This window comes from Doryrhamphus excisus, linkage group LG21 (genome assembly GCF_037039965.1).
Source record: "Doryrhamphus excisus strain RoL-2023G ecotype Guam linkage group LG21, RoL_Dexc_Guam_v1.1, whole genome shotgun sequence".
NCBI classification, from domain to species: domain Eukaryota; kingdom Metazoa; phylum Chordata; class Actinopteri; order Syngnathiformes; family Syngnathidae; genus Doryrhamphus; species Doryrhamphus excisus.
Window position 1 is genome coordinate 11034337 of NC_136377.1, and position 20664 is coordinate 11055000.

The 20664-nt window shown below is 40.0% G+C and overlaps 2 protein-coding genes across 2 annotated transcripts in view; one reads left to right on the plus strand and one right to left on the minus strand.

The window, feature by feature from the left end:
- Positions 1-6890: 6890 nt before the first annotated feature.
- il13ra2 (interleukin 13 receptor, alpha 2) lies at positions 6891-11772 on the plus strand. The gene is made up of 7 exons (XM_078787947.1): positions 6891-6948; positions 7014-7165; positions 7232-7388; positions 7462-7582; positions 8569-8753; positions 8834-8988; positions 10011-11772. The coding sequence occupies exons 1-7, from the start codon at positions 6891-6893 to the stop codon at positions 10155-10157; spliced, it is 975 nt and encodes a 324-aa protein (XP_078644073.1). The 3' UTR covers positions 10158-11772.
- Positions 11773-14155: 2383 nt separating this feature from the next.
- LOC131138827 (transmembrane protein 47-like) overlaps positions 14156-20664 on the minus strand; it is a 6642-nt gene continuing 133 nt past the window's right edge. Inside the window, exons 1-3 of the mRNA XM_058088091.2 lie at positions 20323-20664; positions 16664-16804; positions 14156-14819 (exon numbers count right to left, since the gene is read on the minus strand). The exon at positions 20323-20664 is cut by the window's right edge and continues 133 nt beyond it. Coding sequence (XP_057944074.2) covers positions 14638-14819; positions 16664-16804; positions 20323-20626 — 627 coding nt within the window. The 5' untranslated portion in view covers positions 20627-20664 and the 3' untranslated portion in view covers positions 14156-14637. The remainder of the gene's footprint in view (positions 14820-16663; positions 16805-20322) is intronic.

Below are 20664 nucleotides of genomic sequence, written 5' to 3' on the forward strand. Positions count from 1 at the left end.
CATTGCAACAATTGCAACACAATATCATGCATAGGAGGATGCATGACACCCCCGGGAATAACCTCGTCTTTGAAGCGCTACGTTGGACTTCCTGTAAGCAGTTAGAATTAGATACGTCAAACAACAAAGAAAGGCTGTCTCATGCCAATGTAACCCAGGGTTTCAAGATGCTCACTGATGTGGAAGTTTGGTGTAAATAAAGAACAGGAGCTATGACTACATCAAGCAAGTTTATTAGCAACAGTCAAGACACCTCAACACGCAACACAATTCTGGGTTCTTTTTTCTCTCCATCCAATTATGTCTTCTGCAACTGTCTCTCTCACACCAACTACTACATGTCCTTCTTCGCTACATCCATAAACCTCCTCTTTGGTCTTCCTCTACCAATCCTTCTACCAATATATTCACTATCTCTCCTCTGGACATGTCCCAACCATCTCAGTCTGGCCTCTCTGACTTTATCTCCAAGGCCTCTAACATGTAATGTCCCTCTGATGTACTCGTTCCCGATCCTATCCATCCTGGTCACTCCCAATGAGAACCTCAGCAATCCTCATCTCTGCTACCTCCGGTTCTGCTTCCTGTCTTTTCCTCAGTGGCACTGTCTCTAGACCAGAGGTAGGGAACCTATGGCTCGGGAGCCAGGTAGGGCTCTTTTGATGACTGTATCTGGCTCTCAAGCATTTCTTACCACAATAAAAATTTATTTTTGCTAACATTTTAAAGTAAACATCACAGAAATGACTGTTAAAAATAATATTAAAAATCAACAACTTTTTTATGCATTTTAATTCGTCCATCTATTTTCTACTGCAATACGGCCGACCATATCCATCTTTCCTGATATTTTCCAGGTCAAACACCAAAACTCGATTATTACTGGGTAATGCGGTAGTCTACCTCGGTCATTGAGATGTCAACATGTAAATATAAACTTTTCTCCTTTAGTCAAATAGTCACCTAGCTAAAGCTGCAGAACCAAGCCTTCTGGCAAAGATGGCCAAAAGAATGAAATATACTGAGTATGGTGCAAAATTATGCAGCAGCAGAAGTTGTATTAATGGCAACAAGTATTTGATTTATTATTAGACACTGCGCTGCTCACGAAAGTGTGCTGGCCACACCCCATTGGCGTGCGGTAGTGTGCCTGGTCTACGTAATTAGAGCCCATTATCTAAAACTGTTGGTCTTACATAAAAATGCACACATTTTATTGCATTCAATGTTTAAAAAAATGTATAAGGCTCTCACAGATACACATTTTAAAATATCTGGCCTTCATGGCTCTCTTAGCCAAAAAGGTTCCCGACCCCTGCTCTAGACCAAACAACATGGCTGGTGTCAACGGTTTTGTGTAAACATATTGTTTACTTGTAACTTACAACTTACACTGTAAAGTATACCAGAGTTAATATGGTAGTCTAACTCATCCAGCTCATGTTAGCTTGGGTACTTTTCATGGACATACCTTTTACAAGTTGTTTGATATTCTGCACTATGATTGGCTGCCGAACAGTACCCCGCCTCTCGCCCAAAGTCAGCTGATGTAGGCTCCAGCATACCCCCGCAACAGATAATTTTCACAAGCTTTTCAGAAGCAAAAGTGATTTTGTGAAAATGTACTCCTGTAAAAAGAAACTTCATAACATTTACATTCAAATGGAATGAGCTGATATTTATACACTGGTTGAAAACAACCCTTTGAGAAATTCATAGTACAGTTGATGAAAGGTTCATATTAGGGATGTCCGTACCGATAATTATCGGCCCGATATCAGCATAAAATGCAAGATCAGATTTTTTCCAAATCATCAAAACCGATATCATCAAAATGATACAATTCATTCCAACACAGGAGATTGAGGAAATTGAGAGTTGAACAATATTGGCATATCGGTTATCGTCAAAAAAGCCGATATCGGACTTCTTTAGTTGATCCCAAAAGAACTGTGGTTAGTGGCCTCATTTAAACCATGCAAACTTTTATGATGCTGCCTCTTAAAGTCTAAGAATCGAGTATTGTTAGGAACCGGAATCTAAATGAGGAATCCCGTTGTCCCTTGAGAAGACGTAATAAAATGTTGAAATGTGAGGGGTGTATTTATTTTTGTGCGATACTGTATATAAGGAAACACACAGCTTACACAATCGCTTGTGACTTAGCACACTATGGTGATGTTCTGACTCAACCTGAGTGATTTTATGATGTTTTGTAATATGCCAACAGACGCTTTATTTTATTTTTAGGTCTGACTTCTTTGCTTCCTTTAGTGACACATGGATATGGATTAGTGTACCTCTGGTGCTGCTGCTGATGATTTATACAGGTTTTTTTTATGATTAACATGTTGGCCTCATAGTCAGTCTAGGTTAGTTTGGCGCTTCCTCCCACATCCAAAAACAAGCATGTTAGGTTAAATGGAAACTTGACACTGTCCACAGAGTGTGGGTTGCAAAAACTGGGGCCTTTTCAAGGTTGGAAAGCCTTTGTGGGAATGTATAATTGCACAATTGTCGGTTACACAGAATATTCTTCGAGAACCACAATCACTCAATTCAAGTACTATTCACAAATATAAGGAAATTATATTTATAATTTAAAAAATGACTCATTTGTTACCATAGATATCATACTTACCTCTTTGCGACCTGATTTGTTACCATGTCCCATTTGAAGTGTATGTTGTCTTTTTCAGAATTGCAACTGTTTTTTTTTAAATACAGTAAAGTCTCGTTATATCGATATCGATTAAAACGAATTACTACTTATTACGATACTATTTTCATTTCCCGGCAAATTTCTACTAGTCTTTTATGATATAATTAGCTCCGTGAGTACGATACACGGTTATTATGATAATCCGGTTACTAGGATGCCCTTTTCATCTCCCGCCAGCCAATTTGGTCTGCTTATATCGATACAAAAGCAGCTTAAATCAATCTTTGCTTAAGGATTTCAATACCAAAAAAGAACACGGCGAACGGCTGCTTCCAGTCAACTTTATTTTTCACACTTCCACCACCAGAGTGCAGCACACACAGCGGAAAACACCCGTCCCTCGCGCCTACCACTCCGGGTGGCAACACCTTCCCTATCGATAGTTCCGGGGTGAATTATGTCCCGGTAACCGGTAATCACTACAGCGTAAGTTTATTTTTATTTACTGTAGTACAAAATGTATTGTAGTACAAAAGCATGCTAGATACGCAATCCATGAACTCAAGGAGAAAATTACATGCCATATCAAAGATCCGCCCACTTTTAATGCAGTTCGGCGCAGGATCGGATATATGGATAGTCCGGTTATATCGGTATTTTTTCCGACTCCCGAGAATATCGATATAACGAGACTTTACTGTACATAAATATTCGATATAGATGTCCTACTTTATTCCTTGTTTTGTTGGCTTCCTGTAATTATTTCACTAATTTCATGGGAATAAATGCATGTAGTGCAAAAACCAAATGATTTTTAGCTTTAATTTAGTGTGACCATATTTTTATTCATTCATTCATTAATTTTCTACCACTTATCTTAGCTGCCTTCGGGCGAGAGGCGGGGTACACCCTGAACTGGTCGCCAGCCAATCACAGGGCACATATAGACAAACAACCATTCACACTCACATTCATACCTATGGACAATTTGGCACGCAATGGGAGAACACGCAAACTCCACACAGAGATGCCCAAGGGTTGAAGTAAACTCGCGACTCCTGGCTATGTGGCCTGCGTTAACCACTCGTCCACCATGCAGCTGGTTACAATGTTTTGATTGGCAAAAAAACAACTAGCCCCGGCAATGAGATACTCAAATGAGTATCACACTAAGTCAAGTACTAAGTACTCAAAGATGTTTCACAATTTCAACACAAAGAGGCAAAGGATAATTATGTAAACAGTTTTTTGGTGGTGGTGGGGGTGGGGGGGGGGGCTCAATTTAATGATCCAATGGAAACCAGAATATTTTCATCACTTTCTTTAAAAAACAAAAACAGGATGTTTGGTCACCCTATTTCATTAGAGTTTTACAGTATACATTTAGTCTATAACAATGTTTCTTTTTGACTGTGTTTATCAGCATTTAAATGTGTTTATGCGGCCTTCATTTTAGCATTGTTAGCCATGTTAGCATCAGAGTGACCGACTAAGGTTGTTGACCTTCAGTTGCGTCAGTTCAGAGGAAAACAGAAATGAAACCAATGTCCAGACGACCTCAGGTGTCATGTGCTTTGACCTCCACTCTGCCCCCCCCCACATTTCTTTATCGCTGATACGGTTCACATTGCTGATAGCGAACGCTGCTTGGTCGAGATAGGAACTGACTGGTTTGAACGCCAAAAACGGGACCATAAGTTTTCACATTTCTCCCTTATTTCCTAATGGATACTCAATAAATGGTTGTCCAAAGTCAGGCCCTGCAGAGGTCTGTTTATCGTCCCGCAGCATATTCTTCAAATGAAGTGAAACACATCAGAACATTATAAAGGCTCAAATGTAGATTGCATCAATATTACAATATTATCATAAGAAAAACAAATGCTATTAAATGGTAGAACCCGTTCAGTGGTTGAGGATTTGATTGGTTCTAGCAGTCATTATGTGTTGGACGGATCATCTGAAAGGTGCTGAATGTGTCAGTGATGAACGATCACGTGCACCAATTGGTGTGTCACATGAGACCAGGGGTGGGCAAACTACGGCCCGGGGGCCACATCCGGCCCGCCAAGTGTTTGAATACGGCCCGCCCGTTCTTTCCAAAGTATTTCATTTAAAGTCAACATACAAGCTGGCATCATGGCCTGAGCCGACATTTTCATGGTTTGGCGGTTTTATCAATTTTGTTATTTCATGCGGTCTGTTGTTTACAAAGTGAAAAAAGGGACACAAGCACATAAAAATAATAATAATAATATTAAATAATAAATGTATTCTTATTATTATAAATTTATAACGCACTTTACATCAAATAAATGATCTCAAAGTGCACATATAGCAGATTGCATGACACTTTGACAGGTACAATAATTTCATTATTTGATGCGGTCTGTTGTTTACAAAGTGCTCCTGAAAAAAGGGACACAGGCACATAATAATAATAATAATAATAATAATAATAATAATAATAATAATAATAATAATAATAATAATAATAATAATAATAATAATAATAACAACAAATAATAATAACAAATAATAATAATATAACATAATAAAAATGTATTCTTATTATAAATTTATAACACACTTTACATCAAATAAATGATCTCAAAGTGCACATATAGCAGATTGCATGACACTTTTACAGATTTAATAATTTTGTTATTTGATGTGGTCTGTTGTTTACAACATGCTCCTGAAAAAAGGGACACAAGCATATAATAATAATAACAAATAATAATAATAAAAATAACAATACATTTATTATTATAAATTTATAACGCACTTTACATCACATAAATGATCTCAAAGTGCCCATAAAGCAGATTGCATGACACTTTTACAGATACAATAATTCCAGCTGGACTGTTATGTGTAAAATATCAAGTGTGGCCCCACCCGTCAATTTTGTTAAATCAATGCGGCCCGCCAGTCAAAAAGTTTGCCCACCCCTGCATTAGACTCATACGCTCATCACACCCTGATCATAGCAAAAACACGACCATTACAAAATAAATTCCTTCCTCAATCTCTGTGCTTTGTTTTGCCTTGCTGAGGACGGTGATGGAATAGCCAAGTACTGTATGTCTCATCCAGATCTCAACCTGCACCATCCGCTAGTTCTACCGATGATGTCATCTTGGAGGAGTGGAAGAGGATTCCAGTAACCACCTGTGCACCTCTGGTGAAGTCCATGCCCAAGAGGATAAAGGCAGTGCTAGATAACAACGGTGCACACACTAAATATTCCACTTAAGACACTGTTTGGACATGTTCACGGTACATAGCTGCCAGCTATGTAGATACATAATAATGGCTGTGTGTTGTGTACACTGCTACACAAACAAAACACTGACTCCTTATTTTATTATAATTATAACCAAGTTTCATTTCTATAGTATCATTTTTGGCCCTGCGATTGGCTAACGACCATTCCAAGGTGTACTCCCTCACTCACAATCAGCTGGGATAGACTCCAGCAAACCCCCGCTACCCTAGTGAGGATTAAGCACCATAGAAAATGGATAGATGGATTTCCTTTTTTGTTTTAAGTGGCTCCTCTGGGATTGATGTGGATTTCCAAGAGATTCCCAAGAGCCATCACCACCCTGAACTCAGACATACAACGTACTCGGTCATTAGCATAATGTAAATGTGCAATATTTCTATCACTGCCTATGTTACTACCTCAATCATATTTATTTATTTAACAACCAATACAATACACTCATTTGTAACTTTACTCATCTGTACACACCAGTCATTATTTGCACTATGACCCATTTATCATTGCACTAAAATTAATATATCTGCTCCTGCATATGCTCCTGTGCAATACTATGTGTATATTTTGGATATCTTGTATATATCTTGTTAAATTGTCTTTTTACTCTACTTCATATACCTTTTTGTTTTTTAAACTTGACTAATGCACTGAAAAGAGAAGCTCTCCAATTTCGTTGTACATCTTGTATAATGACAATAAAGGCCATTCCATTCCATTCACTCCTCCCTCTTTCTTTTTACCAAGAAGTCAAAACCCCCACCCAAAAGGATTGAGCCTCATTCACTCACTTGACACCGCCTTGAAACACACTCATGTAAGTATTTCCCCTGTGGGCTGTTTCATTTCTATCGATGCCTTGCCCTATTTATAGGGAATATGCAACCTATTCAATGTTGTATTTGTGTTTTTCAGACATGCTTTAAAGTTGTGCGGGTAAAAATGATGCCGAGTAAAGTGGTGCTTCTTGCAATAATCTTGCGATGCGGTGGGATTCGAGGTTGGTCAGCTTCTTCCTTCATGTGATGTTAAAACGCATGTGGCATAATGTCCTTTCTTTTGCAGTTGATCCACCTGAGGAGATTAAAATCATTGATTCTGGTCACCTTGGTCATCTGGAGATGACGTGGACTCCCCCGGCCAGCTTAATTCACATGCAGGAATGCCCGATACGTTACCAGCTGGAATACTACAACACATATAGGCAGAGTTGGACAGTGAGTATACCAATGACCCCAAAAGTATGTAGGACTTGTTGCATGGTCGTTTTTTTTTTCCTTCAGATTATTAAAACAATCCATAGGACATACAGCGACCAGTTTGATCTAATGAAGGACGTCCAGGTGAGAGTGTACACTTTGCTGAGTGGACCCTGCACTAATAACACTTGGATCAGAAGCACAAACTATACAGAAGTGGTGCAGAATCCTCCTAGCACAGGTCAGGTTCTTCAGAAAAGGGTGAGATATATCATTTTCATGCTCATTTTTTTTTATTTCTTTTTTCTTTACAGGTCTACAGGACAGTGGAGTGGAGAGTTTTGGGTGTGTGTTCCATAACATGGAGAAAACCATCTGTATGTGGAAAAAAAGCTCCAAATCCCCAACCAGCTCACAGCTATATCTCTATTACTGGTGAGTCAGATATACAACGGTAATAAAACTCAACACAAAATACAGTTTTTAAATGAAACTTGGTTATTATTAAGAAAAAAAAACATCCAAAACTACATGGCCCTGGCATAACTTAATAACTGGTTATGCCACTCTTAGCAGCAACAACTGCAATCAAGCGTTTGTGATAACTTGCAATGAGTCTCTTACAGTGCTTTGCTGAATTGTTGTCATTCAGTCACATTGAAGCACATTTTTAAGGTCGTGCCACAGCATCTCAGTAGGACTTTGACTAGGCCACTCCAAGTCTTCATTTTGTGTTTTTTCAGACATTTTTTGGATCATTGTCCTGCTGCAAATTGGTTTCAGTTTGAGATCACAAACAGATGGTAGGATATTCTCCTTCGGGATTTTTTAGTAGACAGCAGAATTCATGGTTTCATTGATCACGGCAAGTCTTCCAGGTCCTGAAGCAGCAAAACACTTCACTACCACCACCATATTTTACTCTTGGCATGATGTTTGTTTTCTGAAATGCTGGATTACTTTTACACCACATGTAATGAGAAACGCACTTTACAAAAAGTTCAACTTGTGTCTCATCTGACCACAGAATGTTTTCCCAAAGGTCTTGGAGATCATCAAGATGTTTTCTGGCAAAATTGGGATGTTCTTTTTGTTCAGCAGAGATTTTTATCTTGGAACTCTGCCATGCAGGCTGTTTTTGCCCAGTGTCTTTTTTTATGGTGGAGTCATGAACACTGTTGTTGTGGGGTCTTTTGTGACCTCTTGGATGAGTCATCGCTGCGCCCTTGGGGTTATTTAGGTACCTATTAACACTGATACATCTAAATTAGTATCAGTTATGTTTTAACAGGGGGACGTTTCATCATCAAATTTGTTTGATGATGTTAAATATGTATTTAGGTGTGACAACAACAAGTCAGTAAGGAACACTTTTTCCCACCACTGTATGTAAACATTAGTGTAAATGCTTTCCTCCACAGGTACACGGAACTGGAGAAAACGGAGGAGTGCCCTGACTACATCACTAAAAATGGAGTCAGGCGTGGATGCAACTTCACAGAAAAACCTCTTCCTGATTTTACTGATGTCAACTTCTGTGTAAATGGCTCCTCTCCTGAAGGCCCTCTGAAGCCTACATATATGTCAATACAAATCCAAAACTATGGTACATAGTGGTAATACATACACATCTTTTCTGTGCATGTGATCCATTAATAAACATTATGTCTTTTTGTTTTAACCTAGTAAAGCCTGCACGTTCAGACAAGCCACACCTGCAGACACTCAAAGGTGCCCCGCTCAAGCTGCACTGGATGAAACCTCATGGAAAAATTCCTGGACGCTGCCTGGAATATGAGGTGGAACACACACGAGTGGATCCTGATGGGAATCATGAATTGGTATGTCACTTCAAAGGTTTTGCATCTTTGCTTCTTTTGACTGGGATGACATAGAAAGACAGCGCCACCTGCTGAGAACATTTTTATAGCTGCCAGAAACAATAAAACTGCAGGATCTTTACTCAGTGACAACACCAAAATGTAATTTTAATAACTTTGTGTACTGTAATTGTAATTGAATAAAATGTTGTTGTTGTTTTCTTAGCTAGATATTTCCCATTTTTTACAATAGTCCAATTAAAATAACATAAAACATCATGAAAAACACAACAAATACAGTAAAGTCTCGTTATATCGATATTCTCGGGAGTCGGAAAAAATACCGATATAACCGGACTATCCATATATCCGATCCTGCGCCGAACTGCATTAAAAGTGGGCGGATCTATGATATGGCATGTAATTTTCTCCTTGAGTTCATGGATTGCGTATCTAGCATGCTTTTGTACTACAATACATTTTGTACTACAGTAAATAAAAATTAACTTACGCTGTAGTGATTACCGGTTACCGGGACATAATTCACCCCGGAACATAATTCAACCCGGAACTATCGATAGGGAAGGTGTTGCCACCCGGAGGGGTAGGCGCGAGGGACGGGTGTTTTCCGCTGTGTGTGCTGCACTCTGGTGGTGGAAGTGTGAAAAATAAAGTTGACTGGAAGCAGCCGTTCGCCGTGTTCTTTTTTGGTATTGAAATCCTTAAGCAAAGATTGATTTAAGCTGCTTTTGTATCGATATAAGCAGACCAAATTGGCTGGCGGGAGATGAAAAGGGCATCGTAGTAACCGGATTATCATAATAACCGGGTATCTTACTAACGGAGCTAATTATATCATAAAAGACTAGAAATTTGCCGGGAAATGAAAATAGTATCGTAATAAGTAGTAATTCGTTTTAACCGATATCGATATAACGAGACTTTACTGTAATATAAGAAATAACACCAATAATACCAATATCTCAGTAAACTGACCTGACACAACATATTTTTGTTGAATTCTGCAAATTGTTCTCCAATAGCAGCGGATTCCCACCATGCTCACAAACCACATGGTTCCTCCTGCCGGCAACAACGAGAGAAATTGCTTCAAGGTTCGCTCCAAGTTGAACAAATACTGTGCAATGGGAAGCTTCTGGAGTGCCTGGAGTCACACAACATGTCACTAAGCGTTATTCTAAAGGTACACTGAAGTGTTATATGAAGTCTTCTCCATACGCGTGCAAACACAGCATGCTTCTTAGAATTAGTTGTCTTGTCAATTTTCCTTCCAGCGTAGTTTACACATCTTTGTACTTGGATGATCTGCACAGTTTGTGTCATGTTATATGTATATGGTCAGGGATGATCACACAGTGTAAATAATGCAATTTCTAATCAATGTGTAAATATGCAATTTGAAATCGCAAAGTGGAAATAATGCATTTTCTTTCAATACTTCTGATCTAATAGCACACCCAGGATCACTCTGAGTGTTTTGAAACTTTTGCTACCCGGCTTGTAATTTCACTGATTGCATTAGTCCGGTTTCATACTTTGCATATGGATGTTTGTGCCACATATAAATGTGCAGCTTTCTCAAATGTATTGTTGCTGTTGATAGTAAGAGGACATGTTATAATAATAGTTGACTATTGGTCGTGATTGTTTTTTTTAATGTGACTGTTTTATTGAGACAAAATGTTTAAAATAAATATAACCCCTTTTTTATAATTGTAGTACAGTAAAGTCTCGTTATATCGATATCGGTTAAAACGAATTACTACTTATTACGATACTATTTTCATTTCTCGGCAAATGTCTAGTCTTTTATGATATAATTAGCTCCGTTAGTACGATACCCGGTTATTATGATAATCCGGTTACTACGATGCCCTTTTCATCTCCCGCCAGCCAATTTGGTCTGCTTATATCGATACAAAAGCAGCTTAAATCAATCTTTGCTTAAGGATTTCAATACCAAAAAAGAACACGGCGAACGGCTGCTTCCAGTCAACTTTATTTTTCACACTTCCACCACCAGAGTGCAGCACACACAGCGGAAAACACCCGTCCCTCGCGCCTACCCCTCCGGGTGGCAACACCTTCCCTATCGATAGTTCCGGGGTGAATTATGTCCCGGTAACCGGTAATCACTACAGTTTATTTTTATTTACTGTAGTACAAAATTTATTGTAGTACAAAAGCATGCTAGATACGCAATCCATGAACTCAAGGAGAAAATTACATGCCATATCAAAGATCCGCCCACTTTTAATGCAGTTCGGCGCAGGATCGGATATATGGATAGTCCGGTTATATCGGTATTTTTTCCGACTCCCGAGAATATCGATATAACGAGACTTCACTGTATCTGTCTTATTTTGTACAGTTTATTTGTGAAATATATTTTGTGAAGAGATCACAAGAGATCACAGGATATTGTAAGAATGACAACATCGAGCATGGCTGGTGGTGTTGATATCTTAGAATTGATGGAGTTTTATCATGAGAAAAAAAAACAAATAATTAGGTTTTTTGTGTTTTTATACTGCTTTCAACTTGGGAATACATCCATCTGGATGCATGATGTTTGAGCCCTTGTACCAAGGTTACCCATGTAACCACATGTCTGCTTCTCACAGCAACTTTATCAGTGCATAACAGTTAATATGCATGCATGTGTCTTTTTTTTCTTGACTTATTTATCCTTATAAGAACATAACAACACTTGCTTTCATTAAAGTACAAATGCACCATTGCTGCTTTTTACTACGTGGATTGTTTTTCTTAATCCATGTGGAATGTGGGAGACGGTGAAGATTGCAAGATTGCAAAAAAAAAAAATAAAACAGATGATAGCAAGGGAGAGGGGACATGTTTCAGGTTAATGTGTAATTTTGGTGGAGCCACACTTGATAGAAGATAGAAGGAGAGGTGGTAATGTATAGCTCAGGTGTTAATATTCACTTCACAAGAAGGCTTCTACGAGTGATGACCACAAGATGATCTGCAGCACTTCAGGTTTGCACACATAATGTCTTCACGCTGTGTCAACATTATCATCCATATGTTCTCCTGTCCAGGATTAATAATGCACAAAGGTCAGCTACAACAACTAGATATTCACCGGACATTGTTTATGTTTATCTGTGTGTGTTGGACTTATTAGATGTATTTATTTTCCTCCTCAGAGTTCATAAGGAGTTTATCTCCGTCCCCCAGGCTCAGTAACTGGAATCTGTCCCTGCATGGTGAAAAGTTGCAGGGCACGGCTGGTTACTGTCCCCAGGGGCTGGACTGTTCAACCCAAGATTTACTGCATCGAGGAACAACATCTCTATATATGTAAATGCATAGCTGTGATTCTTTGCTGTTTTTTGAAAAAGTTATAATTCCGAAAAAAGCCGTAATATCACGACAATAAATTAGTAGTCATTTGGACAATTGAAAATTCCCACACGAACCTAAACGCAACAATCTGAGACCAAGAGAGGTCGACAGTACTGTATTATTACAATGAATTGAAATATATATTGATATTACTCGGTTAAATATTTGTCAAAACACGTTTTGTTTGAGCAAAAATAAAAATAACAACAAACAAATGAAGCATTACATTTTCGAAGCAGTCAAAAACACGACGCAGTATGAATACTGACCAATAGAGGGCAGCAGAGAACCATGTGTTCCATTTAACAGTATGAATGGGTGACCTTCAAGGCACATTCGTAGTTTGTATGTTAAATAATGTTTATTGATGCGGTGGTGTACAATTATGAAACTAATAACCTATATTGTAATAACAAACAGTGGAGTTTTTGCCTACTTTTGCGCAAAATAGAAAACCCACACATAATGTATGCAATTTTGCAACATCTGTGTTTAGATTCATTTTCGGGGTTTTCAACATCTGTATGTCGTACACCCAAAAACTCCTTCAAATAGTTTTGGGATTTATTTAATGCAACAAAATGTAAGATGTGTATTTTACTATATATACTGTGGAAATATAAAGAAAATACGATTATGCAGCGGGGGCAGTATTCATGTGGAACCTTATTACGGGAGCTGTTCTACCAGGATTGTATTAGGTGTGACCTTCCGCCAACACCCCAGTGCAATTTAGACGAAAACCTGGAGCTTTGTGTCCTTCTTGCTGTCAAACAGTATCTGTTCCTACAGGTCAGTTGTTGATAAAAGTGACTAATATCATATCTTTAAACAAACAACGTGCTTAGGAGAGTAATTGAAATATGTAATATAAGGGGCTTTGGAAACTTTGGAGGGATATTGGTAGTCTTCGACCACGTTTTCGGCGGCCATTTTGGGTTCGGATGACCCTCATACCTTGTCTCACAGGTAAGCTCACTGTATGTGATAATTGGGCTCCTACACACACAGACACATTCATATTATTTTTGTTTGTTGGCAAAATTTTGATATTTTATTTTGTTTGTGATTAATTTGTACAGCACAGTAGAATAGAACTGTATTATTTGTCCACTGTCATTACAGTGAATTCTATGCTCATATGTTAAGTGGTGGTATATATTAACATTTTTATGTTGCAAGTGTAAAACCAAAACAGTGAAACCAGCACCAGAAAAGTGATTTACATTACAGTGAAGATAATTTGGGAAATGCAATGAAGATATTGTATGGATGAACGTTATTTGCACTTACCTATAAGCATTGATTCTATGGTGCAGTTTACACTGTTCTACACTGCTGCAATTTCAAACATGAAGTTATGGTAATCCTATTGTACTATATTTCCATTTCCCTTATTCCCAAAAGTTTGCATGGCAACTGTGCCTGTTATGCAACCACCGGTCGTCCAACCAGCTCAGGTTTCAGATTGCTATTATAAGAAAACCGCCGACAAAAAAGCCCATATGCAGCATCACTGCATCGATGAAGACATTTTGGATTTTCCCAGTGTGTGTTCATTCTCGTGTGAAAATCTAGTTGTGACTTTTCACAGCTGCAGAGTTTCTGCAGCTGCTGCAGGAGTGAAAGCTTCTCACCAGGCTGACGTGTGACTTTGCCTTCTGTTTCACACTTAAAATGTAGCCTAGTTGACATAAACAGTGTGGAATGGGTGCTAGTCAATGATGGGAAAAGGTGGGGCACCCCTCATGTTTTTTTTTTACATGTGGGTCAGCCTCTGTTGGCAGGAAACAACAATAACTCGGCACTCACTGTAGTTTTTTTTTTAATTCAAGAACTTCCTTCATGTAAAAACACTTTTTACACATTTACATTATCATTACTTGAGACAAACAACTTATATAAATATCCAGCATATATAAAATTTGCCATACTAATGATGATATGTTTGCGGAGAGTGGTGTCATGAATACATGAAAAAACAAGCCCTACTTGTGAAACCGTTGCCTTTAAATGTTCATCAGAGTGTCCTGCTTGTCCAACAATGGACAGCAGTGCAGGTCACCATGCAGTGGAAATGTCCAGCAACTCATGCTCATCCAGAAAAGTCACCCTGATACTGGTCAGGCTGATTGTGGTGGTAGGAGTGAAAGGGGGCTCTATTGAAACGGCCCTGGCCTAGTTTAGGTCTTCACAACCGGACTAAAAATAACCAAGAGGGCCGAGGAAGGTCTATGTACAGAGTTCTAGGTGTGTTTGGTTAGGGAGAGGGCAGTATCAGTACATGGTATCCTCATAAATGTCCGTCCGCAGGCAGAAGAGGACTCCTCCGCCCAGCATGAAGATGGTGGCTCCCCAGCCGAGGCCGTAGCCCCAGTTGAACTCGTGATACGTCTGCAGGACCGTCCCGTCTATGAATTTGATGGGGTACAAGACTAGAGCGCAGGCCTGCAGCACAACTGGGGGGGAAAAATACACCAAAGTCAGATTTTAAACTGTGTAGGTTGTATACACGCTACATTCCGAAGCCAAAACACAGAAATTATACAGTATTGTGTAGATTATTTTTATACGATCAATCCAGGGTGCACGCTGCCTCTCACCCAAAGTCAGCTGGGACACATTTAAAATGGAAGGGAAAGGGAAATTTGCATATTTTGCATGACAAGCCCAGTCAGGGTGCATGCTGTATTGACCTCGACAGAGAAGGAAGCTTCCATCATTGTGAGTCATTTTCCTTCAGTGAAGGCTTTGCGGCTCATGAGGACTTTAGTGTGACTTCTCCGCCTTTCCTTCCGCCCACAAGAATGCAACCGATGGAGCCCAGACCGAGCTGAGGTCATATTTCTGGATAGAAAATAAATACCACACAAGCCTGCCAAGGGGCATTTAACGGGGGTCCAAAATGCTGTGCTCCTGCTCTGGCTGTGCACCGTGCGCCTGTAAAGGAGTCCTTATTCTTGCCGGGCTCTTAGAGCAATTACACACAGGAAAGGATAACAGTGGATTGCCATGCTTTTCAGTAAATGGCTAGCAGGCAGTGGTACAGCCATTAAGTCCACTGCACACACTGGGCCTTTATGCCTTATGTTTTCATTGGGCCAGCAAGGACAAGGATCCCTCACAATCCCCCCAAAACTTATATTCAAAACTATTTCTTGCATGAAACACATTTCCGCTGGACCTTTGCTACATCCGTGTCACATTAATACGCTTGTAAACATCATAGAAGTGTCACTGTTCACTGTGTATGTCAAATAAAATACAATATTTTCTTCAGATTTACAATTTGTATTTTTTCTATTTCACGCATTCACTATTCACTATTTCACGCTCATTCACTGTCCACTGGGCATTTTTTTTATATTGAGTTTGACTGCCAAATAACCCGCCACGGGGCCAAAGAAAGTTGCAAAAGCCAGCAATTTGATGAAGAAGCTAAGAATTGGGCTTAAATAATGGTAGCTGTATTTAGAAGATCATAAACAGGCTTTCTATGCCATAACTACAAAAATATTCAATTTGCAAATAAGGACTCCTACATCACAGAAATTCACTTATCATGGTTGGATCTGGAACCCATTAACCGCAATAAATGAGGGATTACTGTCTAGTGTTTTACAACCCCTGGAAATTGTTTGAACGTCAAGTTCCTTCTATATTTATGGTTTTCAGAACGTCCATGAGTCTTTAAACACACCATCAGAGTGTATGTAATATGTTATTGTAATAATAAAAGGGTCCAAATCTGACTGCACATGTAGAAGGGTTATTTACAATGTGCATGCTTACATAACAGGGTTCCATAATGGAAACTGGCACAAGTCAAGTGGCTGGAAGTGGTTGGTGTTCCAACACCAGCTCAAGTCAAAAAAGGCACCAAGCCACCAGTCTGTTTATACCTTCTCAAAGTGTCTAAAAACTAAACTATTTGTTTTAATGATAGGTTTAAAAAATGGACACTGCTGTCCGCCATTTCCCTTCTCTGCTGTTCCTTTCCTTACGTGACTTCATTTTGTTGGTATTGCTGCAAATTCTGCGGCTGCCTTTTTCTTGGCCCGAGGGCCAAGGGGGCCCCTGGGCTGCTCACCGCAGAAGAAATGAGCTCAAGCGTCGCACTGCTGCTTCTTTCCTTCAGCAGCCTTCATTTCTTATGAGCTCTGGAACAAATCAAAGCCTGTCTGCATGGAAAGGCTTGTGGTTCTGGGGAGGCTGGACTTGCCGCCTTTCTGCTTTTTATGCAACGTGCGATCCATAATCAGAAAAGAAAGAATGTGACAGACAGGAGGTAGACAAGACCGACCTGCGGTGAAGAGGAATACAGCCACTGTGCGGTAGTGTTTTCTCTGCGTCCCGTGGCACAGCGAAATGAGCCCCACCAAGAAGGCCACCAAGGTTGCCACGGCGCCGGTCAGAAGCAGCACTAAGGTGGCAATCTGCCAGTCTGCAGGACGACACACAAGGAATAACGTTAGATCATGCACCACTACTGAGTAACTGCTTCTTACATAAACCTCCCAGCAGCCGTCATGGAGATCACTTTTGAATGAACATTATGGTCATTTCTTTGGTATTTTTACATGCTTAAATAAATGACATAATGCTAACTCCTTGTGGTTTCTGAAGTCATTTAGCAGCCACACTGATTGATGAAACACATTTACAGTAAAGTCTCGTTATATCGATATCGGTTATATCGAAGTACTGCTTATTACGATACTATTTTCATTTCCCGGCAAATTTCTAGTCTTTTATGATATAATTAGTTCCGTTAGTACGATACCCGGTTATTATGATAATCCGGTTACTACGATGCCCTTTTCATCTCCCGCCAGCCAATTTGGTCTGCTTATATCGATACAAAAGCAGCTTAAATCAATCTTTGCTTAAGGATTTCAATACCAAAAAAGAACACGGCGAACGGCTGCTTCCAGTCAACTTTATTTTTCACACTTCCACCACCAGAGTGCAGCACACACACCGATTCCCGCACTTCCTTGTTCACAGGTCATGCACAACCCGCCCCACATAGCTGGCCAAACACATGCCTGCAACAGAAGAACCAACTGACATAGCATACACACCTATTCCAACGAAGACACAAGCGTACAAATACATGTATTTAATTGTGTTGTATTCAGATATCTTTTTATCGCTTGTAATAATCACTGTTTTTCATATGTACATGCTGGCGTTCGTGGTTTCTTTCGTGTGTATAGAATCTAAAGCACGAATGCAGTTGGTTGTTCTGTTGCAGGCATGTGTTTGGCCAGCTATGTGGGGCGGGTTGAGCATGACCTGTGAACCAGGAAGTGCGGGAATCGGTGTGTGTGCTGTGCTCTGGTGGTGGAAGTGTGAAAAATAAAGTTGACTGGAAGCAGCCGTTCGCCGTGTTCTTTTTTGGTATTGAAATCCTTAAGCAAAGATTGATTTAAGCTGCTCGACATTGTTCTATACTATAGAACAATGTCGAGTGCATTATTGCCCACTTTTAATGCAGTTCGGCGCAGGATCGGATATATCGACAGTCCGGTTATATCGATATTTTTTCCGACTCCCGACAATATCGATATAACGAGACTTTACCGTACTTCATAACTTGAAGTTGAACCGTTGGTTGACTTCCATGTTCTATTCATTTCAAAAACATTTTTTCCATAACATCTTCCCCATTAATTAGCGCCAAGCTTAAGCCTTTAATAACTTGACAGTTTTCCAATGTGATAAGGATCCCAAACACATCTCCAGGATGACAAATGCCTTGCTGAGGAAGCTGAGGGATGTTCCCAGACCTCAAAACAATATTGAGAACCTGTGGGGGAGGAACGCAGGTGTCTAACATCCACCAGCTCCACCAGTGATGTCATCATGGAGCAGTGGAAGAGGATTCCAGTAACGATCTGTGCCGCTCTGGTGAATTCAGTGCCCAAGAGGATTAAGGCAATGCTAGATAACAATGACACACACTAAATAGTCACACTTTGGACATGTTCGGTTGTGATGCCAACTATTTAGATGACAATGGTTGTGTGTTGGGCTGCATGAGTGGTTAGCGTGCAGGCCTCACAGCTAGGAGACCTGTGTTTGATTGCCTCACACAGAGATGGCCTGCACAGGATAATTTAGGGGATAATCTATACTGCTTCTAAGCATACTGTGTTTTATACAGATAAATCAATAACAGGTTTTAAATCAATAGTTCAAATCAGGCGTTCAAAGAAGTTTCTGTCAGCTGGGGGGCGTGACAGAATAGACCCGAGAACCATTGCCATTAAGTGTACTTTACCGGAAGGCACAACCTGACTTTAAGCTTCTAAAATATTGAGTCTCTAGATAGCAGTGGAAGTGAGACTATTATTCCTTCTCTCTCCTGTTTGCTTTGTTGTGTGTGTGTCCCCACTTGTCATTGTCAGGAGAAAGGAGAAACTCTAAAGACACATTTGCATTGGATGAGCTGAACAATCAGGATTCTTCTCAGAGAGCTTCATTTGTCACCAGGCGGGGAGAAAGGAACCCCTGATAACACAGCACACTCAGCAGAAGGCTAATCCTTCAAGAGGTGCTTTTGCTTCCCATCACATGGTTTGAATTTTCATCCACACCCTCTCACCAGCAAGTCATATTTCTAAGGTCAAAATACAACATCATTGACATGCATGTCAGTCTTGTGTGTCTGCCAGAGAGGAACCAAGCCCAAAGATCAAGTGAAATTCAGGGACTTTTTGTGTTAAGAGTGGGGTGTGCCTTTTGGTCAACTGGCCCTTTAACCCTGATCCCGCCCCTCCAATGTTGCTTTAACGGGATCTGCAGACACTCAAAAGCGACAAACCCACCTCCCATTCAGCCCCACACATTCCACAACATGAGAGTGTGGGCCAGAGCCTTGGTTCCTTTACATTCTTTGTGATGTGTGTGTGTGTGTGTTGGGGGGGGGGGGGGGGGGGGGGGGGCACGACACCAAACCTCTCACACATTATAAACACAGTGCCTCTGTTTGATTCAAATTCCATTAAAACTCCTTAAATTACCTCCCTGGTCCAATATGACTAATAAAAGACGTAGTTGACAATGTGACACCTAATAGTGTAAACACAGCAGTCATGTGATCGTTCTGCTTGACAATATCCAACCTGCTGGGCTCACTCCTTGCTGGAGACGTGCACGTGTCTCTACAAACCCCATGAAACACTGTGTGTGTGTGTGTGTGTGCGTGTGCGTGTGGCATGGGGGGGATTAAAAAGCCCACAAAGATACAAAGGATGGCTTGTGTCCCACAAAAGACATAAAACATAATATTAATATTGTTCCTCACATGATTCACTTGGTGACTACCTTGTTGGTTATTAGTCCAGTATCATCACTGACACTTTTTACACTCATGTCCTGGCTGCTCATACTCATCAGCATACTGCACTTGTTTGTCATGCACCTCATTGCTACTGTGTGTAAAGCCTATAATAAGAAAATACACACTGAAATTCCTTTAAAATCCACTTACAAAACTAATTTGTTGATTATGTCAGCATCCACTTTATGATGAACACATGTAACTCCAGTACAAAGAACTGCAAATATGTATTTTTTGTGTCTGGAGGCAATTTAAACCTTAAAACCAACATATAAAAAACATAGCAATCTAATAATAATTGTGATTAGTTTTTATTATAGGGATGAAATTTAGCAAATAGCTATAAGCAACACATAGAATGTAGAACTAAGTGCCAATCATAATAATAACAAAATAATATTTATATTATTATGGGTAGGAAACAAATTTACACATGTTTACATTAATTTACATGTACATCTTTAGGATGCTAAAAAAGTTTAGTTAAGAAAATACCCTGAAATATTCCGTATGTAAATATTCTTTCTTCTAAAGTGCATCCCGGTAGCAAAGACACCACATATGAAGGGAACAAATGACAACAATAAGTCAAACAATAGGAAAATGATTCTGACCAGATGTGAGGGTGGAGAAGCAGCTCCACGAAGGCTCCTCGTCCGGCTGCCTCGCCTCGGACTGGGAACAAGACTCCCACAAAGACAGGGAAAAGTGGTCGGCGGTGACCCAGGCTGGACTAAGCAGAGCCACCAGGTCCAGACACAGAGCCAAGAAGACACACAGCAGAGCGATCAGCTTGAAGGGTCGCAGTACGTACACGTCGTCAACGGACATGATTGCCTGTTCATACACCGCCGTGGGGCCGTCACTAGTGGAACAAGAACCAGAGGTGGACCGTGCCTGTGTGCAGTCTGCTACCATAACACACAATTAATACACACTCCGTGCTTTAGTGAGTG

Excerpts from the sequence above, each read along its gene's own strand:
- il13ra2 (XM_078787947.1), top strand. The coding sequence starts at position 6,891 with ATGATGCCGAGTAAAGTGGTGCTTCTTGCAATAATCTTGCGATGCGGT. Across the intron at positions 7,166-7,231 it reads CATATAGGCAGAGTTGGACA|ATTATTAAAACAATCCATAG; the intron begins GTGAGTATACCA and ends TTTTTCCTTCAG. Across the intron at positions 7,583-8,568 it reads CAGCTATATCTCTATTACTG|GTACACGGAACTGGAGAAAA; the intron begins GTGAGTCAGATA and ends TTTCCTCCACAG.